The sequence below is a fragment of the Primulina tabacum genome, chromosome 17 (genome assembly GCF_025594145.1).
Source record: "Primulina tabacum isolate GXHZ01 chromosome 17, ASM2559414v2, whole genome shotgun sequence".
NCBI lineage: Eukaryota > Viridiplantae > Streptophyta > Magnoliopsida > Lamiales > Gesneriaceae > Primulina > Primulina tabacum.
The window spans coordinates 30,191,503-30,205,793 of record NC_134566.1 but is presented as its reverse complement, the minus strand read 5'-3'; the positions used below and the strand labels follow the sequence as shown (position 1 = coordinate 30,205,793).

At 33.3% G+C, this 14,291-nt stretch overlaps 2 protein-coding genes across 3 annotated transcripts; one reads left to right on the top strand and one right to left on the bottom strand.

Annotated features, from left to right (window-relative positions):
• Positions 1 to 1,791: 1,791 nt before the first annotated feature.
• On the bottom strand, positions 1,792 to 7,423 carry LOC142530960 (ubiquitin receptor RAD23c-like). Of its 2 annotated transcripts, none has more exons than XM_075636910.1 (12): positions 7,262 to 7,423; positions 5,678 to 5,839; positions 5,327 to 5,380; positions 4,346 to 4,422; positions 3,569 to 3,676; positions 3,316 to 3,493; positions 2,929 to 3,072; positions 2,763 to 2,828; positions 2,627 to 2,674; positions 2,427 to 2,533; positions 2,238 to 2,316; positions 1,792 to 2,060 (listed from the first exon to the last, which is right to left on the bottom strand). In XM_075636910.1, the coding sequence occupies exons 1-12, from the start codon at positions 7,325 to 7,327 to the stop codon at positions 1,995 to 1,997; spliced, it is 1,155 nt and encodes a 384-aa protein (XP_075493025.1). In that variant the 5' UTR covers positions 7,328 to 7,423; the 3' UTR covers positions 1,792 to 1,994. The 2 variants fall into 2 exon arrangements, with proteins under 2 accessions (XP_075493025.1, XP_075493023.1); XM_075636908.1 differs by having other exon boundaries at positions 5,318 to 5,380; positions 7,262 to 7,420.
• Positions 7,424 to 10,065: 2,642 nt separating this feature from the next.
• On the top strand, positions 10,066 to 14,291 carry LOC142531529 (putative dolichyl pyrophosphate Man9GlcNAc2 alpha-1,3-glucosyltransferase). The gene is given in 7 exon segments (XM_075637691.1): positions 10,066 to 10,539; positions 11,022 to 11,205; positions 11,304 to 11,411; positions 11,942 to 12,103; positions 13,300 to 13,552; positions 13,646 to 13,791; positions 13,793 to 14,291. Coding segments are annotated over 7 exon segments (1,578 nt in total). The 5' UTR covers positions 10,066 to 10,099; the 3' UTR covers positions 14,078 to 14,291.

The following is a 14,291-nucleotide window of genomic DNA, read 5'->3' as shown; positions in this document are numbered from 1 at the left end:
TATATATGATTATTATTGTTTATTTATTTATTTTTTTTAGTGTAAAACTTGTAATATTGTTATCTATGTTCAAGATTCATAATTATAAAATTCACAAACCAAAAAAAAAAAAAAAAATATCTCCTTTCTTCCACGCAATCAAGTGAGGGAGGAAATAGCAAAAAAATAAAAAATGTGTCATGGTATTTGTTGTTCGTTGAACATTGCTTAGTATTAATATACTCTGTTAATCTATTAATCGTTTGATGTCTGCTGTAAATGTGTCAACATAATTAAAGTCCTCGTTGGTTGCGTGACTACTTACACTGCCCGTAAAAAAACCATGGATGTCTATATTATTCTTGTGCAATACTAATTTCAACATGGATGTTTATATTATTATTATTATTAAAAACGCTTATGTATATCAAAAGGATCCATCCAGCTCCAATATAGAAGTTGTAATGTCGAAAACCATGATTCTGGACAAAAAAAGAATCGCATTATTTACTTTAGCACAAAAAATTATTACAATCTCATATTGCGAGTAAATGAATGGATGATATGTAGATAGTACTATTAAGAGAGCATTTGACATAACTTATAAACTCTGGAAAACAACTTAATTGTTTTAGAGCATATAATTTCTCATAATTTGGTTGATAAAAAAATTACACAGCTTATAAGTTGTTCAATAAAAAGTTAAAATATCTCTTTTCTTTTTTTCAAAAATATCTTATTTTATGTTTCAATTATTCAAAATATCCTTATATATCTTCTTAAATCGATATTTTATTTCATTTCTTACGTCCCTACTTTATCACTTCGTTTTTTTTATCAAATTTAAAATATGATTTTGTTCTATCTTTTTATTAAGATATAAAAAAATATTAATATTTTATTGAACAAATAATTAACTATAAATTTTTTAATTAATATTTTATTTATACATTAAAAATAATATTAAATAATTTTTTCTCTAAAGAACATAAAATTAAAAAATATATATAAATATAAAATAGACTTATTTTTTAACATATTAAAATTAGTGGGTCTCCAAAACCCGATCGCGATTCAAGATAAATTCGTGCAGGAAGCGATGTCACTCTTTCTCGATCCAAGAAAAAGGAAGTAGAAATGGAATAAAAAATAAGAAAGATTGCCCATGGATAAAGAAAAATCGTTTCAACAATTATCTTGTCCATGATAAACGATGGGTGTAACTTTTTCCATGTACATTACTATTTATATACTTACATTAATATTAGATTTTTTTTAATAATTTTGACAATAAAAAATATAATAATACCAGACACAATAATATTTTAAATAGTTTAAAATAAATTCTTCTAAACAATCTAACAACTTATTTTTAAAATAAAACATCATAACTATTTTAAATAAATTTAGTAAACACCCTCGAAATTTAATTTCATCAAGCTTTTTAGTCGTTTATTTCAAGAATTTCATACGAGTGCATCCAAAAGGATGATTTTGAATTTTATAAAAGAAATTTAAACTTAAAATTAAATAAAAATATTTAAAAATAAAATCTTTAGAAACATTTCGAATTCTTAAGCTTCCATGCATTTAAATATCTATTATATCTTCTATTACAAAAGAGTAAGTCTTTTGTGAGACAGTCTCACGAATCTTTATCTGTGAGACGGATCAACCCTACCGATATTCACAATAAAAAATATAATAATAATATTTTTCATGGATGACCCAAATGATACAGCAATATATGGAGATTAAAATAGTCTCAGCGACATGAAAATTGAAAAGGCATATAAAGAAAAAGAAAAGAGAGAGACGAATTTTACCTTGTGTACCAAAATGAATGCGTCCGATAAAACACACCGTGAAACATGGTCCATGATATACAGGTATATAAACAAAAGAAAAGTACGTTGTGGGGAAAAGAAACTGGGAAGCAGAGAATGAACACATTGATTTGATTTCAGTCCTCGAACTCGTGGACGTGATCTAGTAGGTAGTTAGCAGCCAGCTCCTCAGTTCTTGTTGCACGCGAAGTATACTTCGAGCACCAAATCTCGATCAAAACCCATCGCTTCGAGCTGCAGTTCCATTACAGGTCATAATTGTTTAAAGGAATTAATGTGTGGATACATGACCCAATGAAATAGATTGAATTTATGATACATCGAGAGAACCGAAAGAATTTCGGGTCATTCATATATTTTAAGTAGGCTGTTTTCTATGAAAATAGCAATGGTACAAATCGAAAACCTTACACGTTCAATTGCTTCACGTTCTTCCAGGGTGACAGTCACAGCTTGTGGCATTGCTTCACCGAGTTGCTCTAATATGTTCCTAAAGACATTATTTACATCCTCAAGGGCTAGGCGATTCCAAAAGACAACTAAAATGAAAAAACAGAAGATGATGCCAATTAAAATTATTTCCAGTAGCAGATCTCTTACCCATCCTCCTCAGCAGGTTCATTGATTAGGCGCGAGAAATCTGCCTGATGCTCTTGAATCAATCTCACCAGATTGGGATTTTGCTTTCCCAATTCTTGAAGCATGGGCTACAGATTCAGGAGACATGGCACATGGTTAAAACGAAAAAGTCCATATTCCAAGGTAAAGCTTGGTTGAATTGCTTTCTGAATGCGGGATACCTCCAAGATTTGAGGATTGGCTCTCACCATTGCTCGCAATGTTTGGAACTGAGAGTTAAACATAAAAGAAGTAAACGAGAAATTGAAATTATTATAATTTTGATAGAAGATGAGTGTAGAGAAGTATTTCCTGTACCTGTTGACTACCGCGGAGAAAATCTAAGGTTCCCCCACCTGCACTGGAGCCCAAACTCGGAAGACCCTTGTTCACATAATAAGACCAATTTACTTGCCTTCTTTATGTGACTATTTTATTCATTTATTTCACAAGAGATGGATTTATATTTCATACCAATTCTTACCTGTGGAAAGAGGTCTAAAGGATTAGAATTGGGTCCACCAGAGGGTACAGCTGCAGGTTGTGTAGCCTGCGTTGAAGGGTTCAAAGTCTGCCCGCTTGCAGGAGTTTGAGCTACAGGACGAACATCAGCTTGCTCGGGAATACCCTGAATACAAAATCATCCCCAGATTTAGATGTGCTGACCGATTGTTGAGAGAGAAATGTCATGTATATCAGTATACCTCACAACAATTTTTTTTCCTGAAACAAAAACCTCACGACTTTTGATATCCTCTCTAATGTTTTCAGTCATTATCTATTCTCCGACTAAAGAAAGTGCAACTGCTTTAGTGCTGACAATGAACAGTTGATGTCATGTTAAGGCATCCAAGAGTGAAATGAAACTCACAGAATAGAGGTAATCAATGGCTCTCTCAGGATTATTATATGCAGCTCGTAGAGCACGAACAACTGTATCTCGATCCCAACTTCCACAGCCCATATCAAGAATATGTTGCACAGTGGTCTCCAGGTTACTTCCAGCAACAATATTTGATGCTGCTTGACCATAACCATCTGTCACGGAACTGTTTAAACTATGCAATCAACAGTCCACAAATAGTTTCATATTGGCAGGAAATGAACTGATAATGTGAACTCACGATGCAGGAGGAGCGGCAGCGGGTGCAGGTGCAGGTGCAGGTGTAGGTGTAGGTGTAGGCGGAGCAGGAGTAGGTGCAAGTGGAGCGGGAGCTGAAACAGCTTGTGGACTGAAAATGCAAGAAATTAAAATTGTAAAAAAATTAAATAATAATAAAAAAGAACAAAACGAAATTTCTATAAGCATCCACCTCCAAGATACATCCAATTTACAAAAGGTTTCTTTCTCTAAGGAATCATGATCACATTCAACTCCATAAATTTCATGGTATTTACAAGAGCGTTTTCAGTAATTCATTCTTCAGTCATCTAAAAAATGACAGATGATAGAAGAAAGACGTATCCTAAATATTACAATTCATTGCAAAATTTTCTTTCTTCTTCCCTGAAATCTTCCCCATCCCCTACCCCACTGCAACAGGAAGCTGAAGCTGAACTGGCGTTGAGAATCAGAAATGGTTGGGGTAAGACATAGGTAAGAAAATTAGAAGAAAGGTAAAAAAAAAGTAAAGAAAAAAATGAAACTACAACATAGCAAGGCCATACAAATGTCATTTCATTATTATTATTATTTTTATTTTTTGAGAATAAACAATTATTTTTCACGTAAGTAACAAATGTTATAATAATCTCTATAAACTTCACCACAAAACTTTTGAAACATCAGGGAGATGAATGTGGAAGCTTTTCGAGTATGAACAAACCTTAAGCTGAGTTAGGTGTAATTTACTTTAAGTCACGAATACGTAGATAAATATAAAGCAATTGAATAAACCCACGATATAATAGCTGATGCAGGTGTCTGGACTGCTGTTACAGGCTGAATTGGTGGCTGCGTATTATTTGGAGGTTGAATCTACAGAGATGAACAAAATAGAACTCAAACAACCAACTGAACCATATCACAATATTTGAATACTTATATCTATATAAATTCCAAAGTAGAGAATCCAGATGCATGTATAGATTAAACCACATCGTATTACAAGTCACAAATATCACCACAGATAAATCTCACTAGAATTACCTCCACATAGTAATTTAGCGGAGTTCACTTCATTACAAATTATAATCTAACGAATTTGAAAAATCCACCAATAGGAAGTACTATATAGAAGTAAAGTATATCATCAGGAAAAAACATATAACAGAGGTCTGGTGTCCACCTGGCAGCTTCAGCAGATCATCATCATCTGTAAATCCAAGTATAAAGGCAAAACGAATAAAACTTAGGCCTAATCACACACTTATTCTTTAGAAGCTGAAGATTAAGTACTCCCACTTCCAACCAGTCGTGCTTCAGCAGATACATGCAGTAGGAATTTGTTGAAGCTAAAATTTTGGCGTCATATACAACAGCTGACAGATTTTATGGGCCTGTATCACTTGTTCTTTCTGGGATTCCATTTCAGTTTTGTTAGCTAAGCATGAATCCCTTAACGGGCACATTACATGCCAGTTACCAAATATTAGTCCCTCAAACACTGTACTGTAAAATCGAACCCAATTAAGCACATAGAATAGTTGTTCGAAACTAAAGGATGGACTCCTGCCAGAAAAACGTAAAACATTTTCTAGATGTTCATATAGTACATGGCTTACTTTGTTAAAGTAAAGATAAATAAGCAAACCAAAAAGAAGTCAACATTTGTCTGAAAGTTGCAGCATAAATTAACCATGAGATGGCGATCAAACATTCCAAAAAATGTTTAACGTTACACTAAGACAGGAATGAAACAAGAAGTCTCAACTGCTCTCGCAGAAGTAGATGGTGCAACAGTCTTCGTTGATGGAGCACTTGATGAAGCCTTGTTCTACAATATTTGCAAGAGGAAAACACAATCAGCCCTAAAATTAACTTTTACAAAAACATATAGAATATATTCTGTATTCTAGCATTATAAAGGTAGTGATTGCTCTTGATCGTTAGAATTAAGGGACCATGTCCCCAACCAATACTTCGCCACAGCAGATGGATTGGGTAGATTGTCTTTGCACTTCTCCATCATATACAATGCTAGAAAAATATTTCTTGAATCTTATTTACCAAAACAATGTGAATCACTCATAAATTACCAATATGATCTTTATTTCAAGTAGTAAGAAATTACCTTAGTCAACATGATCACAACAAAACTTTTTTCAGCAACTTTGTTCTCCTCCAAAGTGGTCTCATCCTTTAGAACCTTTCCTTGATGGATAAGCATCTGCTGCGCAGCTGGGTAGACATCAGAACCCTGCACTTTTTCAATATTCTTCTTCACATTCACCACCTAAGAAACAATTAAAAGCGTGAGCATGTGCTCACATGACAATACACATAGGATCAACTAGAAAAGTCAATGAGAAGGAATCAATATTAAAGCTAGTAAAGTTAATAGTCCGTCGATAGATTATGTCACTTCACATTGGAAGACTTTTCATCCATGGAGCAGAATCGTGGTAGAATACAGATACTATATTTGGTACAAAAAACCAAATTAATTAAGGAAATTACATCCACATTAAGAGTTAAGTAATATTACCAACAATCGAATTGGAAGAATTAAATCCATGCTCCATTCACAAAGATATAAGAAGGTAAAAACAAAATCATAGTACAAGAGACAATTAAAACTCATGAACACAGGCACACATCAAATAGAAAAAGTTTAGAATTGCTTATTAAAGTGGCACTCCTTTTTGCAAGTTTCAACATAGTATTGACAGTGCTAGATGAAAGTTTAAAGGCGACCAAAGCTCAATCTACGGAATTGGCGAAATGCAGCAGCTAAGTTTGGAAGTTCAACAAGATGTGTGTTGCAATTGCACAGAATTGAATCCGATGGAAAACCACATGCACAACCATTAATCATCACCACTCCATCAGCAGCTCCGCAACCTCATACTGAGTCCTCGTATAAAACTTGATTATTAATTTGGATTCTCTTATTGGCATTTAAAATCTCTCCACTTGCAAAGAAAAATAGAACTTTCTATGATTGGTGTTGCAACCAAAAAAAGGAATAACAGCAAATTTGCGTAAGGATATGAGCTACAGGTTCTGTTAACTCAGGTCTCTGAGACAACCATTGATTCGCTACAAATTTTAAATCTATCCCCATCATTTTTAAAAAAATTTCCACTAAAATTCGTTTCCTATCGCAATCAAAGCATAATTTTGAGTCGAGTTGAACAGAAAGTCCAACCATGGTTCGTTGTGGTGGTCGCGGAGAACGTCCCAGAAGCTGCTGTCTCAGTTCTATTAGCCACGGTTATCATCGCGGAGTACTTTTATAATAAAAAAAAACAAATAATTATATAATTTGTAAAAAATTTAATTGAAAAAAACTAGGAAAATTTTGATAAAATTACAGAAAAAGTTCTGCAACTGCAGCGAAATCACCGTTCCGATCCATGACAACCGCGAAATCGCAGAAATTCCAGAAAAAAGGCTTTATAGTTACACAACTGTTTTACCATGTACCATTCTCAAACTCCACCCTCAGCTTTATCAACAAAAAATATAAAATCCAATTGCACTATAATCCAATTACTAAAACCAAACGCCAAACAACACGTCTGAAGCCAAAAAAAAATCCCAAAACACCACGATAATTCAAAACCCTAATCATCACACACTGCCAACCACACTAATTAAAATTAAAGCACGCTTCTCATAAAACGAGATAGAAAGAAGGTGATATAGTCAATACCGTGTCTTCGAATTTCACTTCGATCTCGAAGTGAGTTCCCTTCAAGGTCTTCACAAAAATCTTCATTCACACGTTCGCCCAAGGCCAACGATCAGGTGTCTCCGCCGCTTATGTATGTGTGTAAAGAACCAAGAAGTGGGAAGATAATATCTACAAGTAAAAGAATATGGAAACAGGCGCCGACGTGAAAGCGACGCACACCGCTTAACAATGTCATCACCAAAAAATTAAACATTTTTTAATTAAAATATTATAATAAATTCAATACAAATTTATTAAATCTTATAATAAATTCAATACAAATTCCCGTGAAATAATAATAAAATCTTATCATATAATTATTATAAATATCAATTTATATATTTTTAGAATATTTAGATGAATTTGTCTCTTGTAAGACGGTTTCGCGAATCTTTATTTGTGAGATGGGTCAATTATACCGATATTCACAATAAAAAATAATATTCTTAGCATAAAAGTAATATTTTTTCATTGATAACTCAAATAAGAGATCTGTCCAACAAAATACGACCCGTGAGATCGTCTCACACAAGTTTTTGTCTATTTAGATGACTGGAACCGTTAGTCCATTCACAATTATACCCAATATCTTGAAAATACGCGTTGAACGGAGGACCAATAACGTACGAACCTATGTATAAAACTATCTATACTTATATATAAAGGTTGGGTCACTTTGTGGTCTGATTTTGTAACACCGATTAGTTTTTATAAAAATATTTTATCCATTTTGATAAGTAATGTTTTCGTGTAATTTACTCATAATTAAAATATCCAATTTACTTTTAAAAATTCAAAAATTCACATATCATCACTACAAATTACATATTTAATATAATTTCATTATATTTATCCAAATAATAATGACAAAAATTTGTGTGAGACGGTCTCACGGGTCGTATTGTGAGGCGGATCTCTTGTTTGGGTCATCCATGAAAAAATATTATTTTTTATGTTAAAGTATTACTTTTTATGCTGAATATCGGTAGAGTTGACCCGTCTCACGGATAAAGATTTATGAGATCGTCTAATAATTTGATACTATAACAAAATTTTATAAATCAAATCGATCTATTATTATCATGACCATGATTTATATATGTAATAGTCGTTATGTCATTAGTATTCATATATACAACGATGAATACTAGAGCAATGAAACATGCTCACCCACCACCCGCCTTAGCCTACCGTCAAACAAATATTCCCATCGATTTGGCAATAGAAAAACTTCAAACCAACTCATCACCAGTTGTTAATTAGGCGGATCAATTTATCAAAAAATTTAAAAATAGTCAAAACATATTTTAAAATATCATTCATAAACAATTATAAATAACTTAAATATTTCAAAATTTATAAATGATAATCATATATAAACTATTATAAATAATATAAATATTTCAAAATTTGTTCATTATATATACACATTTCAAATTTATCAATAAATTATATAAATATTTCAAAACTAGTAATTCATACATAAATAATTTCAACTCATTATACATACATGAAAAAATAATCTCGGACCCGTCTTGAAACGGGCTATTAAAATCCCTAACTCATTTATTTTTTATGACGAAGCGAAGCAAGTTCGAATATCATCACTATATAATATAAGTGTAAATATCATAATATTATATAGCCCGACGCATTTGCACTACTTGTTTATATATATATATATATATATATATAATATATATATATATATTATTAGATTCGAATTGGATAACATGTTTCGTGAATAATACATTTAAATTACTTATTACATGATGTCATTAGTTAATAAAAATTAACAAACAACATATAGAGTTGTAAATTTTATCACCCCTACTTCTTTCTTTTTGGTTTTTTATTAGAATCATCTCTTTCTTTTTAATATCGACCTAATTTAAAGGTCTGTCTCGATCAACATCGTCAAAAATCGATGATCTAATAAAATATAATGTCTGTCTTTTTATCAAAATATAAAACTGAAGTGATGAGATAATTCATATCTTTTAACCGTATAATAATCCAAGCGTCACGTTTCGATCTTTCTTCGAACTTGAACAATTATGCTCTTGAACTTTGTCATAATAACAAAAAAACATAACTATATTTAAATGTTACGCAGACGTCCTATTTGATATTATGAAAAATAACAAATAAATTTGATATATTCTAACGTTACATATATCTTATAGATTTGTGCTTTTTTCTACATTTAACCCTCTACTCTAGAAATGTAAGATAAATATATCCAAGAGTAAAATATAAGATAAGTGCTAACTCATTGCGGTGTTTGTAATTTTAGAAATTATTCGACTTTTTAGTTATAACCTCAATGTTCAAATGCCACATCAAATATAATTGATTTTTTTTTATTATTATGATAGGGAAAGTAGATGTAAATATTTTTTAAAATTCAAATTTTTGTGTTTTTATATTTGATAATTTTTTAAGAGTAGGTCTCTTGTGAGACAGTCTCACGTATTTTTATATGTGAAACGGGTCAACCCTACCGATATTCACAAGTAAAAAATAATACTCTTAGAATAAAAAGTAATATTTTTTCATGGATGACCCAAACAAGAGATTCGTCTCACAAAATACGACTCGTGAGATCGTCTCACATAAGTTTTTGTCATTTTTTTAATTTATATTATTGAATTAAAATACCTCGATATAATAAACGAAAAAATTTATAAAATAATTTCGATCAATTATTTAATTTAAAAAATGATATTTTTGGTCGATTAAAAAAAATAAAATACCCAATATAAACTCGTTTTCTAATCGGGTCCATCGGTTCTAAGTAGATCCCAGTTCACAACAATGGAGAAGAGGAAGAAGAAAGGCTCCAACAACACACCCAACCCAAAACCCGCACCCGAACTTGAATCCGAATCCGAATCCGACCCAGATGCCAACGTCTGGTCGTTCATCGCCACAAGTGAAACCAAATCATGGTTCATCTGCATCAGCCTATTCGCGGCTTTGATCCGCCTGGCGGTGGGGCTCCACCCATACTCCGGCGCTGCCACGCCGCCTATGTTCGGGGACTATGAGGCCCAGCGACATTGGATGGAGATTACACTCAATCTTCCTGTTAAGGATTGGTATCGCAACAGCACGGCCAATGATCTCAGCTATTGGGGCCTTGACTATCCCCCTCTCACTGCATACCAGAGTTACTTCCACGGAATTTTCCTGAAATTGATCGATCCTGCATCAATTTCTCTGTTTGCTTCTCGTGGATATGAGTCCTATATTGGGTATGACGAATATTGATCGTTATGCAAATGAATTGTGTTCTTGATTTGGATATGAAGTTTAGGTGTTTGGGATGTGGGTTTGGTTGCTATGCCGAGTTTATTCCTCACGGGTATTTATTGTATTTGGGGTTTATACTCATCTTATCCTGTTTTCTGAATCACAACTTTCCCTTATCACTATTATCTGACAAGTGTTGAACTTTGTAAAGATAACTTATTTTTCATCATCCGTGAAAACATGAACGTAATCTGAGCTCATATATGTCAGTCAAATGGTTTTGACTGCAAGTTTTTTGTGCCTTTTAGCCTCTGAACATAGTTCTTGCCCGAGCTGCCACGAAAGACATATGGCCAGTGGCATGAATTTGTCTAAAAACTACAGTTGTTAAATTGGAACTTTTGGTTATTATTTCTAGTCCATTGTTGAGTAGAATTAATTCTTGTACCTAATTGCTTCTCATTTTTTGTGATGTTTTATGTAGGAAGCTGTTGATGAGGTGGACTGTTTTGATGTCTGATTTGATGATATTCTTTCCTGCAGTGCTTTATTTTGCAAAGGTGTATAACAAAGAGAAATCGATTAAGGAAAAAAGCAGCATGGTTTGGCACACTGCAATGATTTTGTTGAATCCATGTCTCATTTTGATTGATCATGGCCATTTTCAGGTATTCAGTACATTTTGGTTGTGCAATGTGGCGTGGTTTTTTGCAATAGTTTGGTTTAATATCCTCTTCTTCCTAATTTATTTTGTTTGTATTATCAGTACAATTGTATCAGTTTGGGGTTAACCATCGCAGCTGTTGCGGCGATTTTATCGGATAGAGACCTTGTTGGCTCTGGCCTGTTTAGCCTTGCTCTGAATCACAAACAGGTATCCTTTTAACTATGTTGGAATGAATAAATATCGATGTTTTTTGTTTCAACTTGATACTATATCCGCAAGTGAGCTAACTGATAGTATCATTGTATGAGATCAGACTTCGATGTGCAATACTTAATGTTGCAATGGGATTTGATTCATTAAATTTTCTTTGAAAATGAAATATCACAGAAATCATAATTGTTTCCAAGTTAGATCGACATGCTTTTGCCACTTGCTCTAAAATTCCAAGGCACCCTCATGATGAGGATTCCTAGTTACGGAACCCTTAACTCACATAAAACTGCCAAAAATACTATGTTGGATTCCAAGAGGTGTGATGTTCAAACAAATTTTGGCGTTTAAATATTGATCCAAGCTAATAAATTTACCAATCACAAATATGTTGAATTCAATCCTCAACAAGTCTCTCAATCTCAATGCAGATACATGTCAGTTGAAATCAAGTTTCATATGCTACATAGCTTGCTAACATAATCAAAAGATGATTGTTCATGAACTTCATTTGTTCACTTGTGCAGATGAGTGCATATTATGCTCCTGCCTTTTTTGGCTATCTCTTGGGCAAATGTCTCAGGCGTCAGAATCCTATTCTTCAGGTTTCAAAACTAGGTTTGGTGGTATTGGGAACCTTTGCTGTAGTTTGGTGGCCGTATCTTTATTCTGTGGAAGCATCTTTGGAGGTAAGAAGCCACAGTTCTGAATTTACTTGGTTCTTTATTTTTTTTTTTACGTTTCTTACTGTATATTCGAGCTTTTCATTTCCTCATTCATCTGGCTTCACTTTTCCAATTTCTTTGATGTGGATGTTCTATTTTATCAAGCGCTTTACATCTTTTGCATTATTAATTATATTTGTTTAGAGATTTTTTTTGCTTTGACATAATTTTTTATCTTTCACGCCTGTTTTCATTCTCGCCTTAGACATATTTGTTTGTTTTGTTGCATACTTGCATTAGTGCTCTTTAGCTTTGATGTATGATACTCCTATTTCTGTGTTTGTATTACTTTAAATGTATGTGATCCAACACTTTGGTCACTCTGACAAATCCGTTTCTGATTGTGATTCCAACTTCTGGAAGTGAAATAATGCACGGAATCAGCAACTTCCAAGAATAAATTGTAACTATTATACACTTTCAAAGTGACTGCATATCTTTTATTGCATCATATTACTGTATATATTATGGAATATTATTATTTTTCTAGAATGTAAACTGCTCCAACCTTTTCCTTTCTATAAACAATTTGAAGATTTTGAAGGCTATATATTAGTCTGGTGATCCTGTGAACCTGGTGTCCACACATCTTCGTTTTTCCTTCTTTTCACTTACGGACGCCCAGAAGCCTGCAGTAGGTTTGGGATCTTAAGCTACGTCCAGTGTCTTATCATGCTGAAATTGGTCAGCAGTGAAGATATCTGTGTTAGATTAATGGTTAACCTGTAAGAAAAGCTCTGTTAGATATATGATAGAGCCATAGAGGTAGCAATGAGGGTATTCATTTATACACTGACAAGGTTCATATCTTAGCCTCGGTGAAATAATTTAAACTCGTCTTTCCTTTCATGGTCCGAGATGAACAATAAACAGTGAAAAATGAATCGGATGTGACGAGGTTTTGGTATTTACCCCACATCTTTTGTAGTGAATAATGTCTGTTATGTTCATGATGGATAGAGGGATGATCTGGTGTCGTGTCTTTTATTTTTCAATTATCTCATACATGATATTAACTCTCAGTGTGATCGATTCCTACTGTTATAAATTTATAATACCATATTTTTTCCTCTCACTATAAATGTTGCGTTTTCAAGACTCGTTAGTAAATTTTTTTGGGTATGTGGTAACTCATTTTTTCACCTTGATGCTTTGAACAGGTTCTTTCTCGATTAGCACCTTTCGAGAGGGGTCTCTACGAGGATTATGTGGCAAATTTTTGGTGCACCACTTCAGTTGTCGTAAAATGGAAGAAATTGTTCACCACACAATCACTGAAACTTCTTACTCTTGCCTCAACTATATCTGCATGTTTACCATCAATGATTCAACTCATACGATCACCTACAAAACAAAGTTTTCTGCGTGGACTACTCAACAGTTCTCTCTCATTCTATCTATTCTCATACCAAGGTAAGTAAAGCATCCATCTTGTTTCCACTGCATCTCTTTTATCCATTTTTTACCATGTTAACATGATATCTATAACCGTTGTTTAATTTACAGTACATGAGAAATCTATCCTGCTACCGCTTCTGCCAGCGAGTTTCTTGGCCTTGGAAGAACCTTTTATTTTCCGGTGGTTCGTATACCATGCCCTGCTTTCCATGTTCCCTCTCTTGAGTCGTGACAAATTAGTTCTTCCGTATGCCTGCTCTATATGGTCTCTTTATCCTTTTATACCACACGCCCGGTGCAAGAAAAGATCCGAAAGAGACGGATTCCATTTTTGCCTCTTCAGAATCTCTTGTTTTTGCATGCTCTCTTGTTCTTCATATAGCTTATCTGACCATAACTCCACCCCAAAAATACCCTTTCCTATTCGAAGCCATAATCATGCTTTTGTGTTGTTCCCAGTTTCTTTTGATATTTATGTATTCGAACACAAAGCAATGGATGCTAACCAAACTTTCTACTACCAACAAGAAGAGTCTTTGAATTTTCTTTTGAAGGCCATAATTTTTCCAGACAACGAACATTTTGAGATGTATTCAGAAAAATTGAAGAGATTTTGTCCCTTTTTTTCTGTAACTATTTGACGTGAGACAGAACAATGATGTAGATTTTGGCACTATTTCATTTCGGGTAAAGGCTTGTATGATATTCATAGAATGGTGACATTACTTAATGAAACTCGAGCCTTTTCTTTTTT